The sequence below is a fragment of the Colobus angolensis genome, unplaced genomic scaffold, assembly GCF_000951035.1.
Source record: "Colobus angolensis palliatus isolate OR3802 unplaced genomic scaffold, Cang.pa_1.0 Scaffold75, whole genome shotgun sequence".
NCBI classification, from domain to species: domain Eukaryota; kingdom Metazoa; phylum Chordata; class Mammalia; order Primates; family Cercopithecidae; genus Colobus; species Colobus angolensis.
In genome coordinates this window covers 2,187,436-2,208,048 of record NW_012121265.1, presented here as the reverse complement: position 1 = coordinate 2,208,048, position 20,613 = coordinate 2,187,436, and the positions used below count along the sequence as shown (strand labels likewise).

Genomic DNA, 20,613 nt, shown 5'->3' with positions numbered 1-20,613 from the left:
AGGCCTGGGAGAAATATGCTTTTCCAGTATGACATAATTATTTACTCTTGGCTTTTCTGATACATATTAAGTTTATATAATACTTTATATATATAATATGTATTATTTATTTATTTATTTATGTATTTTTGAGAGACAAAGTCTCGCTACATCTGTCGCCCAGGCTGGAGTGCAGTGGTGCAATTTCAGTTCACTGCAACCTCCGCCTCCTAGGTTCAAGCGATTCTCCTGCCTCAGCCTCCCGAGTATCTGGGGTTACAGACAGGTGCCTGCCACCACATCCAGCTAATTTTTGTATTTTAGTAGAGACGAGGTTTTACCATGTTGGTCAGGCTGGTCTCAAACTCCTGATCTCAAGTAATCCACTCGCCTCAGCCTCCCAAACTGCTGGGATTACAGGTGTGAGCCACAGCGCCTGGACATCTAAGTTATTTTTAAGTGTTCTCCATATTTACAAAGGAGAGAAACAGCCTTAGATCCATTCAGACCCAGAGAATCAGAGCTTTGTACCAAAGAGTTACTGCAAGACAGAAAGCTTCAAAAAGAAGATCCTGTCAAATAAAAGTCACATAAATTCTTTGCTATTTTCAACATTCAGTGGCTTATTTTGTTAAATAGTGATAATGACAGGACAGAAGGAGTGATGACGCCGTTAGATATCAGGCACAAGCTAGGCAGACAGCACACTGTCCATCCACTTCTGTTGAGGCGCCTCCACCCTGAGCTGAGTCATACCAACACAATCTTTCAAAAGGCTCTCTTAACAGCTGCCTTCACACACTGTTCCGCCAGGGCACCTCAGTCCTAACTGACTAAGGACTGGTTTGCTGTGTAATGACATAGAATTTCAAACTCTGTACTCTGTAAATCTACAGCCTCCTCAGATGAAAGACTAGTAAGTAGAGCAATATGAGTGGTGATTTTTGGCGTGAATTACAGGTCCCTGAGAGCTAAATGATTTTCAAGCGTATTTAAAAAAGAAATTTCATGAAGAAAACAAAGAACACTGTGACTATCTGAAGCCCTGGCAAGATAATTGACTCTCTTTTCTACTTCTAGAACACTATAATAAAAAGGGAATTTTCACGTGTCCTGGCCCTTCTGACTTGGAATCTGAAAAAAATCAGGTTGGTCCTAGTCAGGTATGTATTTACATAATTTCTCTCTCTTTCTAGACAGAGGGCTCTCTGAAGGCAAGAGCTACATGATTAACCCTTGCAGAACCCTTTTCCTAACACAGTGAATCAAGACTGAAAATTCTACACCATTTATATCTTTAAATACAGAAAGACTTCAAGAAATGTTACAATCCAGCATATTGCCCACATTTAACTACAAGGTCCTTTATTTATGAAAAAAATCCCAGTTGATTAATGATAAAAAGATTGACAGCTACCACCAACAACAATAGGGAAGGCCCTGGGTCGCAAAGGCTTCCTGTTAGTGTTGCAGCTTCTAAACAAGGAAAGAGAGTGGCTGAGGGAAAAAGAGAGAACAGAAAGTATATTAAGTTCTTCCTACCACTTCCCAGAATTACTTTTGCAGAACCACACTTTGGCATCATTTCCTTGTTTTAAACTGGGAGACACATGAAACAGCCCTCATGAGAGTTGATGCTACATTTTATAACTAGGTGGATAAAGTCACTGTTGACCAAAGTACACGAAGTTTTCTCTGGATATAGCCACTGGAGACATTTCCCTCTCACCAGGAGACCAGGTCTCCTTTTCCTGATCATTAGGTTCATTTGCATGTGATTCATTTAAATGATAATCAATCTCTTATTGCACTGACTGCCAGACAGCTCAGAGCCAGATTTCAAACAGACAGGCAGGAAATGTGCAAGACCTCAGAACAAGTATGCACTTTGTATATCAATCTAACTCTCACTTTCCTTTGTCCCATTTTCCACATCCTCTTAATTTTCAATTTCATCACATAATGTTACATGTTTTATGTAGACAGCCTAACCTCTTCTGGATTGAGATTTACTAAATAACCTACCAAATATATAAATGCTGAGGGGATAGCTAAAAAGGCCATGATCCCTGGATATATGTAAGACAGAAATAGTATTTCTGTTCAGAGGTTTCAAAATGAGTGGGTTCCTTGTTCCTCAAGCGAAATCACTTTTAGATGTTCCCAGACTCTAAGTTGGGTAATAAAATAATAGGAATGGGAGAGACATCACTGCTAGAAAAACACAATATAGGAGATTTTATTTACAATCATACTTAGGCATAGGAGTAAAATGACACACAATATATGCAAACAGAACAAACTGCATATGCATTTCAGAAAAAAAGATTGGACAGACTTACCTCTATTGCATTTTTCTAAGACTTTTCTCTGTTCAAGAACTTCTGAATTTAAAACAGCCTTTTCTTGTTTAACTTTATTTACCTAAAAATGTGAGATTTTTGAGGGGAGAAAACACCAAAAATTGTAAAACAGGACATATGGCAATGTGTGATACTCAATTGCTGTTCAACTTTCAACATGAAGTTACAATTTAAAGCAGAAATTGGTTTCAATGTGTTAAGACTTTTTATTAAAGCTCTTCTTTAAAGCTTCAAGGATAGCTATTTAAGTTAGGATGTGTACCTGGTACAGAACTTATTGATATATTCCAGTTGGCATTGGCCCCTAAACATGACAGTATGCTAGCCATCCAATGTAAATGATACATATTTTTTTTAAAGTAAAAAAAAGAAAAGAATATAGAGATGGGGTCTCCTATGTTGCCTAGGCTGGTCTTGAACTCCTGGGCTCAAGCAATCCTCTTGCTTCAGCCTCCCGAAGTGCTGGGATTACAGGCGTGAGCCACCATACCCAGCCATGATTCGTATTTTTAATGCAAAATCCAACTAAAGATCACCCAGAAAATACAAGAATCATTTAGTCAAGATTTGATACTCAATTTTGGTATTCATTTTTAATGTTGATTACTTTTGACTTAAGTAAGACAAACATGAACTTTTAAAATAAAGGAAGCCTTTGAACTTTGATGACTCTCGGCTTAAAGAAAATACATATAAATACTCCTACAAAAATTTAAATTTCTGAAATAACTGTTGATGTCTATAAATGAAAAGAGAATACTATAGAAAAGGTTTTTTTTTAAAGAACATAAAGAAAAGCTACATATAGCAAGATAGAAGACAAATCTCAAATACATTATATTGAATTTAGAAAGCAGGCATGTTCACAATATTTAAAAACACTCAAAATACTATGTATTGTAGTGAACATGTAAATATATGCACTGACATGATAAACACCAAGTTCAGAATAATAGCTGTTTAGGGAAACTGGGCAGGAAGCAAGGATTATGCAACTAGGAAGAGTTATACCAGGGCTTTCATCACTGTGCTAATATTCTGTGAATTAAGTTAGGTAGCAGGTATATGGATGTTCATTAAAAATAATTTTTTTTAGACACAGAGTCTCACTCTGTCACTCAGGCTGGAGGGTGGTAATACAATCATAGCTCATTGCAGCCTCAAACTCCTGGGCTCAGGCAATCCTCCCACCTCAGCCCTCTGAGTAGCTGGGACTACAGGCACATGACACTATGCCTGGCTAATATTTGTAAAAATATTTTTGAGAGACAAGGTCTTGCTGGTCTCCAACTCCCGGGCTCAAGTGATCCTCCTGCCTCGGCCTCCCAAAGTGCTGGGATTACAGGCGTGAGCCATTGAACTCAGCCCCATTATTTTGTTCATTATGCCTTTTCAGATGTCTGAAACAGTCATAATAAAAATAATTGTTGCACTGTCTTCCAATAACACCTCTATGTGGGAAGGGAGAGAATCATCAGTAAATAATCACAACTGAGGAACAGAGCACACTGAGAAACAAAGATAATGGTCCTGAAAGTGGCTTTGAATCCATCAGCACCTCCAGATAATCTATGAACTGGTTCTTTTAGTGTAGGCTTTATTTTTGGTTTTGGTTTAAATTAGTAACTGGTACACACTGTCTAACAGTAAGGCCCTTTCCAAAATATCATCATCCTTCTTCCCATTCATTACAATGTTTTGCCACAATAATAAAAGAAGCTCAGACTGGGAAGTTGGCGGACACTGCTTCCCAACCGTTTTTACATCATGGCTTCCAAGCAAATGACAGTATGTGTATGCGAACTGAGGTAACTGGATGAGGCTGCTCACTGACAGGATCAATACGTTGGCATGCTCATAAGCCACTTTATCAAGGTGCAGTAGCACATCAGTTGGGAAGCGCTGGGCTACAGAATCTAAGAACCACTGACACAAATTAAATCAAGAATCAAGACTGTGAAGGCAAATCCTTGAAGCCTCGTGCAAATAAAAGGCAATTGTAGAGGTCTTGTTCTTAAAGACAGTTCAAAAGGAGAAAGAGGCCAGGTGCAGCGGCTTGCATTTGTGTTCCCAGCACTTTGGGAGGCCAAGATGGGAAGATCATTCAAGTCCAGGAGTTCAAGGTAAGCCTGGGAAATACAGGAACCCATATCTCTATAAAAACTTTTTAAAAATTAGGCACGCGTGGTGACGCATGCCTGTAGTCTCAGCTATTTGGGAGGCTGAGGCAGGAGGATCATTTGAGCCTGGGAGGTTGAGGCTGCAGTGGGCTGTGATCGTACCACTGCACTCCAGCCCGAGTGTGACAGAGTTAGGTCTTGTCTCAAACAAAACAAAACACCAGAAAAGAAAGATTCTGCAAGCAACCACTTGAACGTATCCTATCACCTATCATAAATGCCTGTGTTGGAGAAGCACTGAGGGACAGTCCTTCCCAACTGAACCAGTCATTCACTGGAAAGGCAAAACATGCTCTTCTTTCTCTACCAGCAGCACTAAAATATATGACTTGAAGTAGTAGCTACTATTTGCCTTACATAGCAAAACCTGGGGGAACAACAGGAAACATGTCCATACTATTTCAGAGTTTTATTTATTAAGCCAGGTAGTGGGTACATGAATCTTCACGATCTTATTTCCTCTACCTTTTTCTATGTCTGAAATTGAGGAGAGAAGATTAAAATTGGTACATGGTTCTCATGTTAGAAATTGGCTTATAATACTAAGTTCTTAACTTAGCAAATCCCCAAACACCTTGAAAATGCTAAAGCCCTTGCCTTTCAGGCCTGAGATACATACTTCTTCAATTACTTCTACGAGTTTGCTCTTGAGGTTTTCCAGCTCAATGGCTAATATCTTCTTTTCCTCCTGAACAGATACAATTTGATCTCGAAGTTCTGCATTTTTAAAGAAAAAAATATATAAATAAACTTATTTTTAAAAGAAGACATCAATCTGGTCAAAAGAATTGAAAATGCCAGTCCATGTGCAGCTTATGGTCAAGATTATTTAACAATTAAAAGGAAATGAAGAACCAAAGGACAATGAGAATCTCATTTGCGTGGCCCCTCCCCCATATAGCCATGGATATTAACAATTTTATATCAGGCAACCTCACTACATTAAATGTACTAGATCATGTTTTCTTTGCATTCTATCAAAACCACATTCTAGAAAACTATCTGGCATTTTGGAAGTAAGATTTTTTAAGTTTTCAGCAAAACAAATTAAGGTATAGTATTTATTTCTTTTTTATTTCATAATGCCACGGGCTCTTATCACAAAACAATATAAACAATTGGGCAGTTAATAATTTGCATATTTTGATTAAAAGTAAAAGATCCTGACTTGTTGCCAATGTATAGTCCTTAGACATTATTTGAACTGATTCAAAATATAACCATTTGAAAGAAGGGTTAATTCTCGTAATTTTCTCTCTAGAGTCATGGATGTTTTGTTTTTAAATTTATTTCATAGTTTTATCATTAGGATTCAATGAAAAATGTGTTACTAGAATGAGAATATTATCAACTGTAAGTGCAAAATCTTCTGGTGTTAAAGTTACTTCCGTCACTCAAATGTTTGAAAATACACATAGATTAGCACAGACTACTCAAATTTATATTCCGGCCTACTGTTTTGCCACTTAGATTTTAACTGCCTTTAATTTCTTACTGTTTTCCAAATGCAATAAGAAACATGTTATGTGGTTATCTGTAAATTAAATCAAACTTTTTACATAAACTCAGCTTGAAGAAGTTATCAGAGACTTATTTCTAAATCACTTTCTCCATTGGCTGGCTAATCCAGAAAGAAGAACATGAAACCAAATTGTTCAAGCTCGAACAGAAAGGCGAATGATGAACAAAGGGAACTCCTTTAAAATTCCTCTCCCTCCCTACCAACATGAATTCTATTTTGTCTTAGCTTGAGGGGCTGAAGAGTCAGATAAAGATGGTGTCTGTAACATCCTTTCTTCTTTGTACTTCCAGTTGAAATTTTATCTACCAAACAAATAAATGAATATTGCTTTTGACCTGTATACTAAATTAAAATGTTCCAATAGTTATTGAGCCAGAACTGCTTTTCTACATCTTTAAATAAACATGTGTATGAATAAAATGAATGAGAATTTAACAGATGTATCATATGATCTTGCCTTACAACATTACCTGTTAACCAACAAAAAGGGGTGTTGGCTAAATATATTTTTATTCATTCTTTCTTTCATTTAACAAAAATATCTTGACACATGGTACATATCCTTAAGGTTATAGTATAACTGGCTGTTTCCATTGAGACGACACTTTCAGAAGTGCCTAATTCCAAACAAGAAAGTAACTCATAAAGCACAATTGTTATATACCCTATGGTGATTTGGAGATTTAAATAAATGATGTGAGAAGCTTTCAAAATACTGACGCCTGGGTCCTACACCATCCAAAATTCGGATTTAATTGGCCTATGGTGTAGCAAAAGACATCAGTTTTTTTTTGTTTTTTTGTTGTTGTTTTTTTGAGATGGAGTCTCACTCTGTTGCCCAGGCTGGGTGCAACGGCACAATCTTGGCTCACTGCAACCTCCACCTCCCAGGTTCAAGTGATTCTCCTGACTCAGCCTCCCAAGTAGCTAGGATAACAGGCACCCGCCACCGTGCCCAGCTAATTTTTGTATTTTTTAGTAGAGACGGGGTTTTACCAGGTTCGCCAAGTTGGTCTCCAGCTCCTGACCTCAGGTGATCCACCCACCTTGGCCTCCCAAAGTGCTGGGATTACAGGTGTGAGCCACCATGCTCTGCCCAGGCATCAGTATTTTTAAAGCTTCCCACATGATTCTGATGTGCAGTCAGGGTTCAGAAGCACTATCCTAATGGGGTACAAAATATGCTCAACAATTAAGCAAAGAGTTCTACCTTTAATTTGCTTCTGACACTGAACTGAGACACAAGTCTCGGCGGCACCGTCTGTGTCTGTAGTTGAATCTTCATCATCAATGTTTATCTCTTCAGTTATTACATCTGGCCCCAGCTTGGCCATGTACAACATGCTGATTCTTTTCAATGTTTTATTTTCTTTATTTAGCTAAGACAAAATATAAAAACAGTTATTTTAACAGCAGCCAAATGAGTACCTTGGGTTTTTAAACAATAGACAAATTAAGTATATTTTTGTCTTACATATTCATCAACACTCACAGCAGGACATAACAATTAGCAGATTCATTAAATAAGGTTTTATATTAAATTTATTTCTTTAACCAAGACCTGATGCCTGGATTACAGCCAGCAGCAAGTGGAAATGCTAGTTGTAACTGATGAGAAATATAGGGAACTAAGATAAAATACCAGTACAGATTAAATAAAATTTTGATTTATAGTCATTAATAGTCTTTAAAAAGGCACTTTATTTCAAGCAAATCTTCTGCTTGCTGTGGTGCTGTGAACACCTTTTAAATGTCTGTTTACCTAACATCTCCTCTTTTCTGGACATTACCACTCCTCATTGTTCCACATGATTTCAATGGGAGCGCCATGCTCTCCCAAGCATACCCCATCCCTTTGGTCACAGTGAATTAGCCCAGGGATTAAGCACATGACCCAAGTGTGACCAATCAGATCCCCTCTCTAGAAATTTAGAGGCTAGAACAGAGCAATGAGTTTCTTTCCATGTGTCTGGACAGGAGCTGCTGGTAACCACATTCTACTACAGAATCAAGGAAAAGAGGAAGGTAGTTTTTAGAAAAGCTAAAACTGAAGCTGATGTGTAGAGAAAGGAAGAGAAAAGCAATGGAGAAAGGGTTTCCCACCAGACTCAAGCCCCAAACTCCAGTCCATTCCTAAACTGCTCCTGACTCAGAGATTCTATGGAATTCTCTGATATTTCTAACAGATTCCTATATCATTTTCTTTTCTTGTTTAAACTAGTTCAAGATGTTGTTTCTACTATCTCTTCTACTATCTCTATTAAAAGAGTTCTCGTTTGGTCGGGTGTGGTGCCTGTAATCCCAGCACTTTGGGAGGCCGAGGTGGGCAGATCAGCAAGTCAGGAGATCGAGACCATCCTGGCTAACACGGTGAAATCCAATCTCTACTAAAAAAAAAAAAAATACAAAAAATTAGCTGGGTGTGGTGGCAGGCAGTTGTAGTCCCAGCTACTCGAGAGGCTGAGGCAGGAGAATCGCTTGAACCCAGGAGGCGGAGGTTGCAGTGAGCCAGTATCATGCCATTGCACTCCAGCCTGGGTGACAGAGCGAAACTGTCTAGGGGAAAAAAGGAAAAAAAAAAAAAAAAAAAAAAACGCTGCTTAGGCTCTATACCATACCAAAATATCTGGCAGTGGAGCCCAGCATAGCACTTTTTCGGTTTCCCAGGTGATTCTAATGTATGTCAACACAAAGAATCATTGAGAAATGCACTGCTTTAGTATCCAACCCAGCTCTGCAATAAAATTCCATCTCTGCCTTTACAACTAACCTAATCCTTACATTTCAGTTTTCTCATCAATAAACTAAGAATTAAGATAGTTTCTATCCCACAATAGGATGATTAAATGAGACATTATATATAAAATATTTAATATAGTAACTGCCACATAATAAAACTTCAGTGTTAGCTATTAAAAGTAAGAAAAGAGGTTTAGTTTGTGTCTAACTATCCTTTGGAAATCATTTATCCCAGCTAGTTTTCTTCAATCAAGGTATTCATTTATGCATTTTCTTCTTCCTCCAGGATACTCATGGAACTATCAGTTTCTGCCATCTAGTGCTTAATATATTACTTCTTAGACAACCACTACAATAATACCTTAGTAACATCACAGTTAACACAGTTCCGCCCTCAAAAGCGTTTCATGCTTCTATCAAACCAGGCACCAAAATCCATCAGTTTGTCTGTAATACAATTACTCTATTTAACAAAGTCACCAGTTTAAGGAAAAAAAAGCCAACCAGAAAATTTCGTAAGTCTTCTCTGAAACACCATTTTTACATTTTGAAAGAAGAAATATAAGATATATATATATGAGGTCTTTTTTTTTTTTTGGAGTTTGGTTCTTGCTCTGTCACCCAGGTTGGAGTGCAGTGGTATGATCACAGCTCACTACAGCCTCAAACTCTCAAACTCCTGAACTCAAGTGATCCTCCCACCTTGTCCTTTCAAAGCACTGGGATTACAGGCGTGAGCCACCACACCCAGCCTAGACATGAGGTCTTATGTGTATACTATTTAGACATTTTTGAGAATTCTGAATTTACAGATTTTGGCTAAGCAATTTCATTGTAGCTATTTGCCAAGCTACAGGTTAATGGCATGCTACTTGTTGTTGGGAATCCCTCTATGTTTAAGGCAAACATATATCTTTTTTTTTCTTTTCTTGAGATGGCGTCTCTCTGTCGCCAAGCAGGAGTGAAGTGGCGTGATCTCGGCTCACTGCAACCTCCAACTCCCTTCACGTGATTCTCCTGCCTCAGCCTCCCAAGTAGCTGGGATTACAGGCACACGCCACCATGCCCAGCTAATTTTTGTGTTTTTAGTAGAGATGGGGTTTTGCCATGTTGGCCAAGATTGTCTTCATCTCCTGACCTGAGGTGATCCGCCCACCTCAGCCTCCCAAAGTGCTGGGATTACAGGCGTGAGCCACCGCGCTTGGCCAAAAATATATCATTTAAAATCCTACAGTAACAGAACTTACTATTCTATTCAAATGTAAGCAGAGTTTTTATATTACCCATAGTTTGTGACTATTTAAAGGTACAACACAAGCAAGTTTAATGGCTTTGGATCGTATGACTTAAATAACTGGTGTACATTTATCAATTTTATCCACACATTTTAGCAAAGCAAAGTATCCATACTTGGTTCTAAGAAAATTATGAGGAACTGGGCACAGTGGCTCACACCTGTAATCCCAGCACTTTGTGAGGCTGAGGCGGGCAGATCACCTGAAATCAGGAGTTTGAGACCAGGCTGGTCAACACAGTGGAACACCGTCTCTACTACAAACACAGAAATTAACTGGGTGTAATGGCAGGTGCCTGTAATCTCAGCTATTCGGGAGGCTGAGGCAGGAGAATTGCTTGAATCCAGGAGGCGGAGGTTGCAGTGAGCCAAGATGGCACCACTGTACTCCATCCAGCCTGGGCAACAGAGCAGGACTCCATTTCAAAAAGAAAAAAAAAGAAAATTATGAGGTCAAACTGCATCATAAGAATTAAACATTCCATTTGTTATTAATTTGATGGCAATAATGTAGAAAAGTAAGAATTCACAGAACTTGGCTCTCAGAAAAAATGAGCAGTTTTGCAAGTCTACTTTCAAAAATAACAATTGATACTTAAATCAGAATGTGCTATTATCATTTATTGGAAACACGTATAATGAAGTTTCCACATTTTGCATTCAAAGCACTCTTTTACAACAAACAAGCACATTTATAGTATTTGATTTAATCCATTTTTTGGTTTTTTATTCTAGGCCCCATGAGTTCATACTACATCTTCAAAAATAAACTATATGTCCATTTTAAAAAAGGCTTTTTAAAGAACAGGCAACAAACAGTGTTAAGTAAGGATCCTACTGTTAAGACTTAATTGTAAAAATGAGCTTAGAGATTAGGTAACACTGGTTCATAACCAGCAATGAATATAACAGTCACCAGGCAGCTTTTCTACACACACATGCCTGGGTCATACATCTAGAGCCAGTGGATCTGGGGTATTATGAAGAAGCCAACAACCATGGTGCATCCTGGCATTTAGAGCAAGACAACTGTAGCTCAGAGAGGTGAGTTCTCTTGCCAAAAGACACCTATTAAATAAAAGGGAAGACAGAAAAGTAACTTTTTTACAGGGGGCCATATGCAAATAAATTATTAACTCCAGTCCTAACTCTAGTCCATCATGTCATTTAAGATGAGGTACTATAGTCCAGAGAACAAAACCAACTTGTCCAAAATCACATATGCCCAAAATGACATAACCGGGAACAAAACCTGTGTATACTGCCCCACAAACCAGTGCCTTCCAGAAACTCTGCCAATCCTGAAAGGTAGCCAGTATCCTCACTCTGGATGTGCTATGACAACAGGAATACTTGTTAATAACAAGAAAAAAATAGAGAGTGTATCCTTAGACACTAGAAGATCCAGAGCAGTTAGCAGGCTCCAAATGTACTTTTTCTCTACTTATTCCAAAAAAAGAAATTCAAAAAATGAAAACAGAATTCACACAACATTATGGACTAGTGAACTCCAGGAATGTGCCGCAGAGTAAAAATGATGTGAGAAAACTCATGTTATCATTTTTTTTAAAAGTGTTTTTAAAGTGTATTGCTGGCCGGGCGCGGTGGCTCAAGCCTGTAATCCCAGCACTTTGGGAGGCCGAGACGGGCGGATCACGAGGTCAGGAGATCGAGACCATCCTGGCTAACACGGTGAAACCCCGTCTCTACTAAAAAATACAAAAAACTAGCCGGGCGTGGTGGCGGGCGCCTGTAGTCCCAGCTACTCAGGAGGCTGAGGCAGGAGAATGGCATAAACTCAGGAGGCGGAGCTTGCAGTGAGCTGAGATCCGGCCACTGCACTGCAGCCTGGGCGACAGAGCGAGACTCCGTCTCAACAAAAAATAAAATAAATAAATAAATAAATAAAGTGTATTGCTATGTATTCTTCAGACGAATACCAGGAGAGAAGTTACATACCCAAATTTATATTCTTAGGTCCTGATTAAATATCTTATCAATTCTAATGTAGTGTTGTTATGCAAACAATTAAGCAAATGCCTCTAGCAAGCACACTGTTAATGCACACAAATTATATTTATTTATGTATTTATTGGGAGTAGGATTTCAGTCACATCCAAAGAAATTTTCGGAGGTGGGTGATGGAGGGGAGGGAAAAGAAACACAACCAGTATTACTAATGAAATTTGGTTGAAAATTGCTGTAATCCATTTTCTGATGAAGTGGTTCAGATGCATTTTACCCAACCCAAAATACATAAGACAGAGATAAAAAAACATTCTTTAATAATAATGTACTTCTGATGAGATAGAATGTAGAAAATTACACACTTGGTAAATTCATCAGCAAGAGGCAATCAGTGGAACACTGGGGGTCACCTTTAGCATGTCCTCGCTTTGCTTTCACAAATAATCACCTGAAATGTATGGCTTCAGGGTGACTTTTTCATCTGATTCAAATATGAGACATTCACTGGTCTTTTATGTCACACCAGGTTAGTTTTAAACTTGGTTAGCATTTTAACCAAATGCATGGACATTTGCAAAGTTCCGTTTAACACTACTCTGGGACCATTTTTTCCACATTTTCACAGGCAAAAAGCACAAATGCTGAAATACTCACATACAAATGCTCCTTTTACAATTGGAATAACCTTTGCATTAAGGCAAATATTTACATAATCATATTCCAGGATTCTGAGACGTTTTAACATTTCCCTCACCATCAGAGCAGATAATCGATTAGAGAAACAGAAAAGCAAAAGCAGACAGAAGCCACTGCTTAGAAAAGCAAGTTGAAATTTAAAAGCTCAGGTAAAATTCCTTCATTTGAAGTCTCACCTTTGTTGCCAAAGCTTCAGCACTTTCTCGACAAGTCTTCTCTATTTCAAGATGGTTCTGCATGAAATTAACTTCCTCTATGACCATGTGAGAAACTAGGAATGAGGGGGAAAAAAAAATCTCAGCATTCAAAGATTAGTCAGCTATTCCAGGAGCCCACGCATCGTCCCATGATTAAGAATACTTCAATTCTTAGGCTAGCCAGACCTTTAGCTATCACTGAAAAAAAGGTTTTTGAGAAGCTGCCCTGATTAAATCTGAGCTAATATTTGAATGTAGAAAGAAACAAGAACACAACGAAAAACATTCATTTTACATACATACATTTTATTATGTACATTTTAAGAAAGCTAGGTTTACGTCTATTTTCTATGCAACTATATATGTATCCATAGACATACCTGCTAATTTAAACAAAAGAATATTTCATAAATAAAGAGGAGTGACAGCATGACTTCTTTTTCTTAGCAGGGTATAACAAAAAGTAAAAGAAAAATAAATCTTAAATTGATCTTATGACTGGAACAGTGATGTGGCATCTTGGCTAAGTACTTCAACATTAATCTCTATTAGCTACAAAGTAGTTACTGGTATTTTGTAAGTAGCTCTTGGGCAGAAAAGTGTAAGCAATAAGATTTATGTACTATATGGTTATAAAGCAGAGGCTAATAAATTGCTTCCTGAATCACAGGCTATCGGGAGCATTAGAGGAAAAATAAAATTTTACTTGATATTTTACCAATGCTTAAAAAATAGTATTTTTTAGATTTTTTGATAGCTGGTGCATGTAAATTGAGATTTGCAGGTATAAAGTGATTTAGAACTTGAGTTATATTTTGAAGATCAAGTAAGAAAAATGCCAATTCCTTCCACCCATATTTCTAGTTAAATGAAAACTCTCAGAATCTCAACCCTAAATATAGCCAGTACTTATTGCTATTTGTTTGGCTAAAAAAAAAAATTAAAGGAACCCCAAATGTGAAACCCAACAAAGTTAGGCAAAAAGCACTGGGCTCACATAACACAAAGAGAGATTACTTTTGCTTCATTTAGGCTTAATTAACCTGCAATTATGATTAAACTCAGGGGAAAAAATTTCTCTCCAAATTAAATACAAAAATGTATTACTTCCTAAGTCTGTCCAAAGTTCTTATTATGTTAATATTCAAATTCATAAAGCAGCACTAAATGGCCAGAAACATCTCTAACCTTGACATTTTTCAGGGGTAATAATAATCTGTAGCAAATGCAGGCCAACCAAAAACCACTTAACTAATTAGTAGTTGCAGTCACCGAGAAAAACATGAATCAACACTGTTATTACAAGTGGCACATTTGAGTGGCATCTAATTATGACTTGATGAGCACGATACTTGCATTATCAACATTACTACTGCATCCCATCAGGGCCTAAAAGCTGCTGATGGCATTGACTTCGAGAAACTCCCACTCAATGGTACAGCAGCACCCAACAATCGGCTTGGCAGGGGCCCCCCTCACTAAATGACACGTTAAGCGTAATTACTGGTAGACATTGTAAATAAACAGGATTGGAAGTGAAAATTGTACCAAGTGCATAAGACACAATCTGACACATTGGAAGTGGCAGCCTTAATTGAGAGTTTCTTTGACTGCTCAAGATCATTTCAACTGCATTTCTCAGAGGACAGTGATTATAACTGTGGAGACAGACGGCATAATGGTATCAGCACTGCTGACAGAGCAGTGAATTAAATTGTATCTGCTGTTGTGTGAAAGCCTTGATGAGAGGTACAGATGCCTTAGTGGTCTTATCATTATAACACAATGGTCATGTTGTCATCAACCTTTCTGGCTCCAATTGAAAAGAAATGATTGTGTGTTGAAGCTCCCCCTCCCTTCCACATCACCCCCCTTCTTCTCTTCTATCTCTTGTTCTGAATAGAACCAATTTTCAGAGAGCTATGAAATCACGCAATAGGTCCTAAAATGCAGCTGCTTGGCATACAAACGGGTCCCCATTAAACTGGAATCACACACAATATGTGTTTATGCCAGAAGAACAAATAGAAGCTGAACACAGGCCAAGTTTATTCACACACACAAAGCCCATGTAGCTCTTCATCAATATAATTGCCTTTTATATTGTAGTTTAAATAATAGGCTCTATTATTTCCTTAAAATCCTAATATTCCTGGCATTTTATCACTATGTTTACAAGGTAGGTTCTTCAAAAATGTGAAGGAAAGAGAAAAGAAACCTATACAATTTTTACAACATCAAATATGACTTTGAATTTTTAGCCTTAACTACTTGACATCTTCTGCCACAATCTGGTATTTCCACTATCATAACAAAAACATAAACACTCTGCATTTTTCATAGGAATCTTACTTTTTATTCAATAACATTCTTGCTCTTGAAAGAGTAAGAAAATTCATTCCACAGTAGTGAGGTTTAGGCCTAGCAAATAGGAAACAAAAAAACAAGGAAAAAAAAAAATTTATTTTCTAAACATTTTATAAAAAGGTGCTCTGTGATTTAACTTCATAAACATAGCTGGGTAGTCCTTGCTCACACTTTCTCCAATTCTGATTTGGCACACTCCATCTGGTGGGATTTTTATTTCCTCTCAAAGAGAGAATAGTAGACATTTTTTAAATTGCACATTAATTTTTAGTTTAGGAAATTCTTCCAGTGCTAAATTGGTAGCATAACAAACCTACTTACCAACTTTCTAGGTTCATAAGGGAAGAATATATTTCAAAGGGTGATTATATCTTTAAAAAGCATGACCCCATTTCCAAAACCAAAAGTCAAGTCATGTGAGGCAAAACAGAACTAATTTTAATATGTAAATTTACTTGCACATTTCAAAGAATAAAAGTTTTTTAAGCATTTAGATATTCGTGTAACAACTTGCCCTGTGGTGCTGAATTGAGCTTGTCTCAGGATATCCACAATCCATGGCCACTGCACCTGTCATATTTGTGTATTTGGATGACATGAGGTTTAAAAAAGAAAAAAGATGAACTTTTAATAAAGTGTCCATAATATTGCAGTTATGTTAAAAAGAAAAATCTTTCAGAAATATATACTGAAATATTTCCAGGCAGTAAACAGTAAAATGTTATGATGACTGGAATTAGTTCCAAAGCAATCCGAGGTCAGTGACAGTGGGTGTATGGGCGTACAGATGGAAGACTGGCTGTGAGTTGGCAACAGTTGCAGCCAGAAAACTGAAACATGGGGATTTGTTACATCATTTTCTCGCCTTTGCATAACTTTGAAATTTTTCATAATAAGAAAATTTTAATGACCCTGAGAACTCACAAGTGTAACATAAAAGTACATCAACTATTGTTTCTATTAGTCCACTCGAATTAGCAGTTTGTCTCTCTTCAACTACGACTTCAAAGCAGTCTTACATACATGGCAGTGCAGTACACATCATATTGTAGGGTAACCAGTTTTTTTTTTCTTTTATTTGTTTTTATCTTCTACTCACTATGAACATTAGAGCATGGATTTTGTTTTACAAGTCTGATTCTCTTGCACCTAGCACAATGCTACATGCAAAGTAGGTGCTCGTGTGAGTGTCTATTTGAAGGATTGAAGGCCTAAGCTCATCTGTGAACAGCCTTTTATAAGAATGTTCTCTGTAGTATAGAATTGCTTAGGAAACAACTACCATCATCATTTGTTGAGCCTGACTATGTGTTCAGCCTTGTGCTAAACTCCTTACATGTGTTCCCTCCCTCATGAAGCCTCACAACAATCCTATAACGTAGGGATGATCACAGCAATTTTATATTTGAGAACATGGAGGCCCAGAGAAGTTAAATAACATATTCTAAATCACAGAGCTCTAACCAGTAAAGCCCAGCTGAAACCACTTCTAGGTGACACTACTTTTCTATAGTCCTTTGAAATTCATTATACAAAGTGTCACCACCAATGATGTTGCTTCTACAGCAAATCTCCTCTCCCAACTCCAACTCCCGGAGATATTTAGATGTAGAAAATCTCTAAAGCATATGTGGTAAACATATTACAAATTCTTCTTCAACATCAGACTACTTTAGAAGTTTTCCATGTGGTAAAGAAACAGCCATAAAAGTTGGCACATATGTAGGAAAATCGGTGTGTCCTTAAAACAGATTAATGGATCTAACATTGTGGTTGAAAAGATATGAAAGGGGCTGGGCGCAGTGGCTCATGCCTGTAATCTCAGCACTTTGAGAGGCTGAGGCAGGCAGACTACCTGAGGTCAGGAGTTCAAGACCAGCCTGGCCAACATGGTGAAACCCCTCTATACTAAAAATACAAAGTTAGCTGCCTGTAATCCCAGCTACTTGGGAGGCTGAAGCAGGGGAATCACTTGAACCTGGGAGGTGGAGATTGCAATGGGCCGAGAGCACACCATTGTACTTCCAGCCTGGGCAAAAAGAGCAAAACTCCATCTCAAAAAAAAAAAAAAAAAAAAGGAAAAGAAAAGATATGAAAGGTCTTTAGCTAGTTCTCCTTTCACAGGAATCTGTCTAGGGAATGCAGCTTTGCTATGTGGTGGTGTTCTTTGTGTGTAGGAGGAAGGCTGAGAGAGAGCTGGCAGAGGATCAAAAATGACATAGACATATGGATAAAAACATTTATCCTGGGAAAAGTATGCTAAGCTAGGGAGAGTAGAGCCCTACGGCCAAACAAAGCTTTTCCTAACCCTTATGCAGCTGTTACCTCTACACTGCAGGACCTAGGCCTAGGCCGGGGGTGGTGGCTCACACCAGCACTTTGAGAGGCCAAGGCAAAAGGATCGCTTGAGGTCAAGACCAACCTGGACAATATGGTGAAACCCCGTCTCTACTACTAATACAAACAACAGCCAGGCATCAGGGGACACACCTGTAATCCAAGCTACTTGGGAGGGTGAGGCACAAGAATTGCTTGAACCCAGGAGGCAGAGGTCGCAGCGAGCAGAAATCACGCCACTGCACTCCAGCCTGGGCGACAGAATGAGACTCCGTCTCAAATAAAAAAGACATAGGCCTAGTAGGTAAACATTACAGGGATTTCAGATTTCAACTCAGCACCAAAAGAAACTTTCCTCCACCACTGTCCGAATGTGGAGTCTGGTGTCAAGGAACTAACTCCCTAAAGGTAAATGATATGAGCTCTTAATACTGAAGGGCAGTCAGGCACTGGATAGTTTAGTTGATGAGATGGTGGTAGTAGCAACTAACATTTATTGAGCATTTACTATATGCCAGCAACAGTGTTAAGCATTTTTTATACAGATTATTTTTTTTTACCCTCAAATGGTCTATGAAGCAGGGTCATTTATACCAATTTTATTAATGCACAAACTTGAATTCACACAAACTAATGCTCTTCACTGGTGATAAAAACACTGCCTACTGCCTTCCAAATCTGAAATGCTACCCTCTGCTCGAAAGCCATGAATTATTTATCCTAGATACAGTTTTCTGACAAATATTTAAAGTTTTCTTAGTCCTCATTTTTTCGTTTTTGGGTTTTTTTTTTTTTTTTTGAGACGGAGTCTCACTCTGTCACCAGTCTGGAGTGCAGAGACAAGATCTTGGCTTACTGCAACCTCCGCCTCCTGGGTTCAAGCGATTCTCCTGCTTCAGTCTCCCAAGTAACTAGGACTACAGGCACGTGCCACCATGCCTGGCTAATTTTTTGTATTTTTAGTAGAGATGGGGTTTTCACCGTGCTAGCCAGGATGCTTTTATGTCCTGACCTAGTGATTCACCCGCCTTGGCCTCCCAAAGTGCTGGGATTACAGGCGTGAGCCACCGTGCCCGGCCAAGTCCTCGTTTTCTCTCCTTTCGAGACTGAGTAAAGAGTTGGCACTCTGCTGTTCTGTGAGTTACCAAGAGAGTAAGCAAAAAAGAATTAGCACTCTGTTTTCCTAACATCCAAACTTTAAGTTAATTAAACACACTTAGCAAAGGTAAAAACTAAATGCATACAACAATACAGATAGTTGTACTAATCTTCCAGTTAATCCCCTCATGCTTTAATCTGAGTTGCTCATAAGGAAAAATGTAAATTTTTAAAACTATCAAAGGTATTCAGAGGAAGAGACAAAGACAGGGAGAAGAGCAAGGGCAGATGAAAGCAGAATTTACATGTTACTTTGAAGATTTATTTTGGGGAATGTTGCTTCTGGTTGCTACACCAATGGTATCTCTTTAAGATGTGACTCAGAGTAAATACATTCCGTAAGTTAAAAAGTACCATATAATTGGAATTCACACATTTGCAAATAAGAGGTATTTCTAGCACAGCATACTGGCCTCCAAAGACAGGTAATATCAGCAAGATTCCCCCTGGATGTTCTCTGTTACAATCAGACACTGAAATAAACTTGTTGTTGAAATGTAACCATAATGCTTCATTTGTATAGCTGTTTTACCTAGAATAAAATGTTCTGTTGTGTAGTTACCAAATCAACTCTTCATAAATAATCAAATACCCTGACTGATAGAGCATCTGCAGAACGACAGAGAAAGGCCTTGTTTCCAGGGAAGGGGGTCACTTTCCCTGCTACGGTCTGAGCCTTTTGCCTAGGACATATTTCCATCTGATCCTTCTGGGTCTGATCAGCTATGATGTCTTAGAGGATAAATAACAGATTTACATCACATTAAAAAAAAAAAAACAGCAAAAATTTGGAAAGTACAGCTTTTGTGGGAATGTGACTTTCTCCAGTGAGAGGGCTATTTCAAACATTCACACTCTTAAAAATGTTTAAGTTCTATGAAGCTATCATTCCTTTTCTCTATTTTTGAACCACATTATAAAGTATAAGTAAGTGACATGTAAAAAGTCATACATATTTCATGTATACAACATGATGAGTTTGGGGAATAATTATACACCTGTGAAACCATCGCCACCATCAAGGTTGCATACCTATCCATCGTTTCCCAAAGCTTCCTTCTGCCCTCTTTATTTACTTATTTTATTTTGTAGTAACAACACTTAAGATCTACTCTCTTAGTAAATTTTAAGTATACAACACAGTATTATTAGCTATAGGCACAATGCCGTAGAGTGGATCTCCAGTATAATTCCTTTTCTATGAATTAACCTCAGGAACTATTTACATTACTGTAAAGATGTAAGTGTCAGAATACCTGCCATGGCATTATTTATAATAGCTAAAAACCAGGAATAATCTATCAGTGAAAGAATAATTAAACACATTATGCTACTATCCTATAATGGAATACTACAGACAACAACTAAAACTGATGTACAGACCAGGCGCAGTAGCTCCCGCCTGTAATCCCAGCACTTTGGGAGGCCGAGGTGGGCGGATCACGAGGCTATCCTGGCCAATATGGTGAAACCCCATCTCTACTAAAAATACAAAAATTAGCTGGGCATGGTGGTGCACACTTGTAGTTCCAGCTACTCAGGAGGCTGAGGCAGGAGAATTGCTTAAACCTAGGAGGTGAAGGTTGCTGTGAGCTGAAATCTTGCTACTGCACTCCAGCCTAGTGACAGAGCGAGACTCCAACTCAAAATAAATAAATAAATAAATAAAACAAAACAAAAAAAAACTGATGTACATCTGTGCTGACATGCAAAATATGACCATAAGTACTGTTTACTGAAAAAAGCAGGCTGCAAAACTGAATTCAAAGCATGATTACATTTTTTTACTACACAAATAAAAGACCAACAAGGA

The 20,613-nt window shown here is 38.1% G+C and overlaps 1 protein-coding gene across 5 annotated transcripts in view; it reads right to left on the bottom strand.

Annotated features, from left to right (window-relative positions):
• The window catches only part of KIAA1598 (KIAA1598 ortholog), a 121,759-nt gene that overhangs the window by 63,378 nt on the left and 37,768 nt on the right, over nucleotides 1–20,613 (bottom strand). For all 5 annotated transcript variants that reach the window (XM_011927812.1, XM_011927816.1, XM_011927815.1 and 2 more), the window contains 4 exons: nucleotides 12,918–13,012; nucleotides 7,255–7,423; nucleotides 5,142–5,239; nucleotides 2,322–2,403 (listed from right to left, as the gene is read on the bottom strand). In XM_011927812.1, coding sequence (XP_011783202.1) covers nucleotides 2,322–2,403; nucleotides 5,142–5,239; nucleotides 7,255–7,423; nucleotides 12,918–13,012 — 444 coding nt within the window. The remainder of the gene's footprint in view (nucleotides 1–2,321; nucleotides 2,404–5,141; nucleotides 5,240–7,254; nucleotides 7,424–12,917; nucleotides 13,013–20,613) is intronic.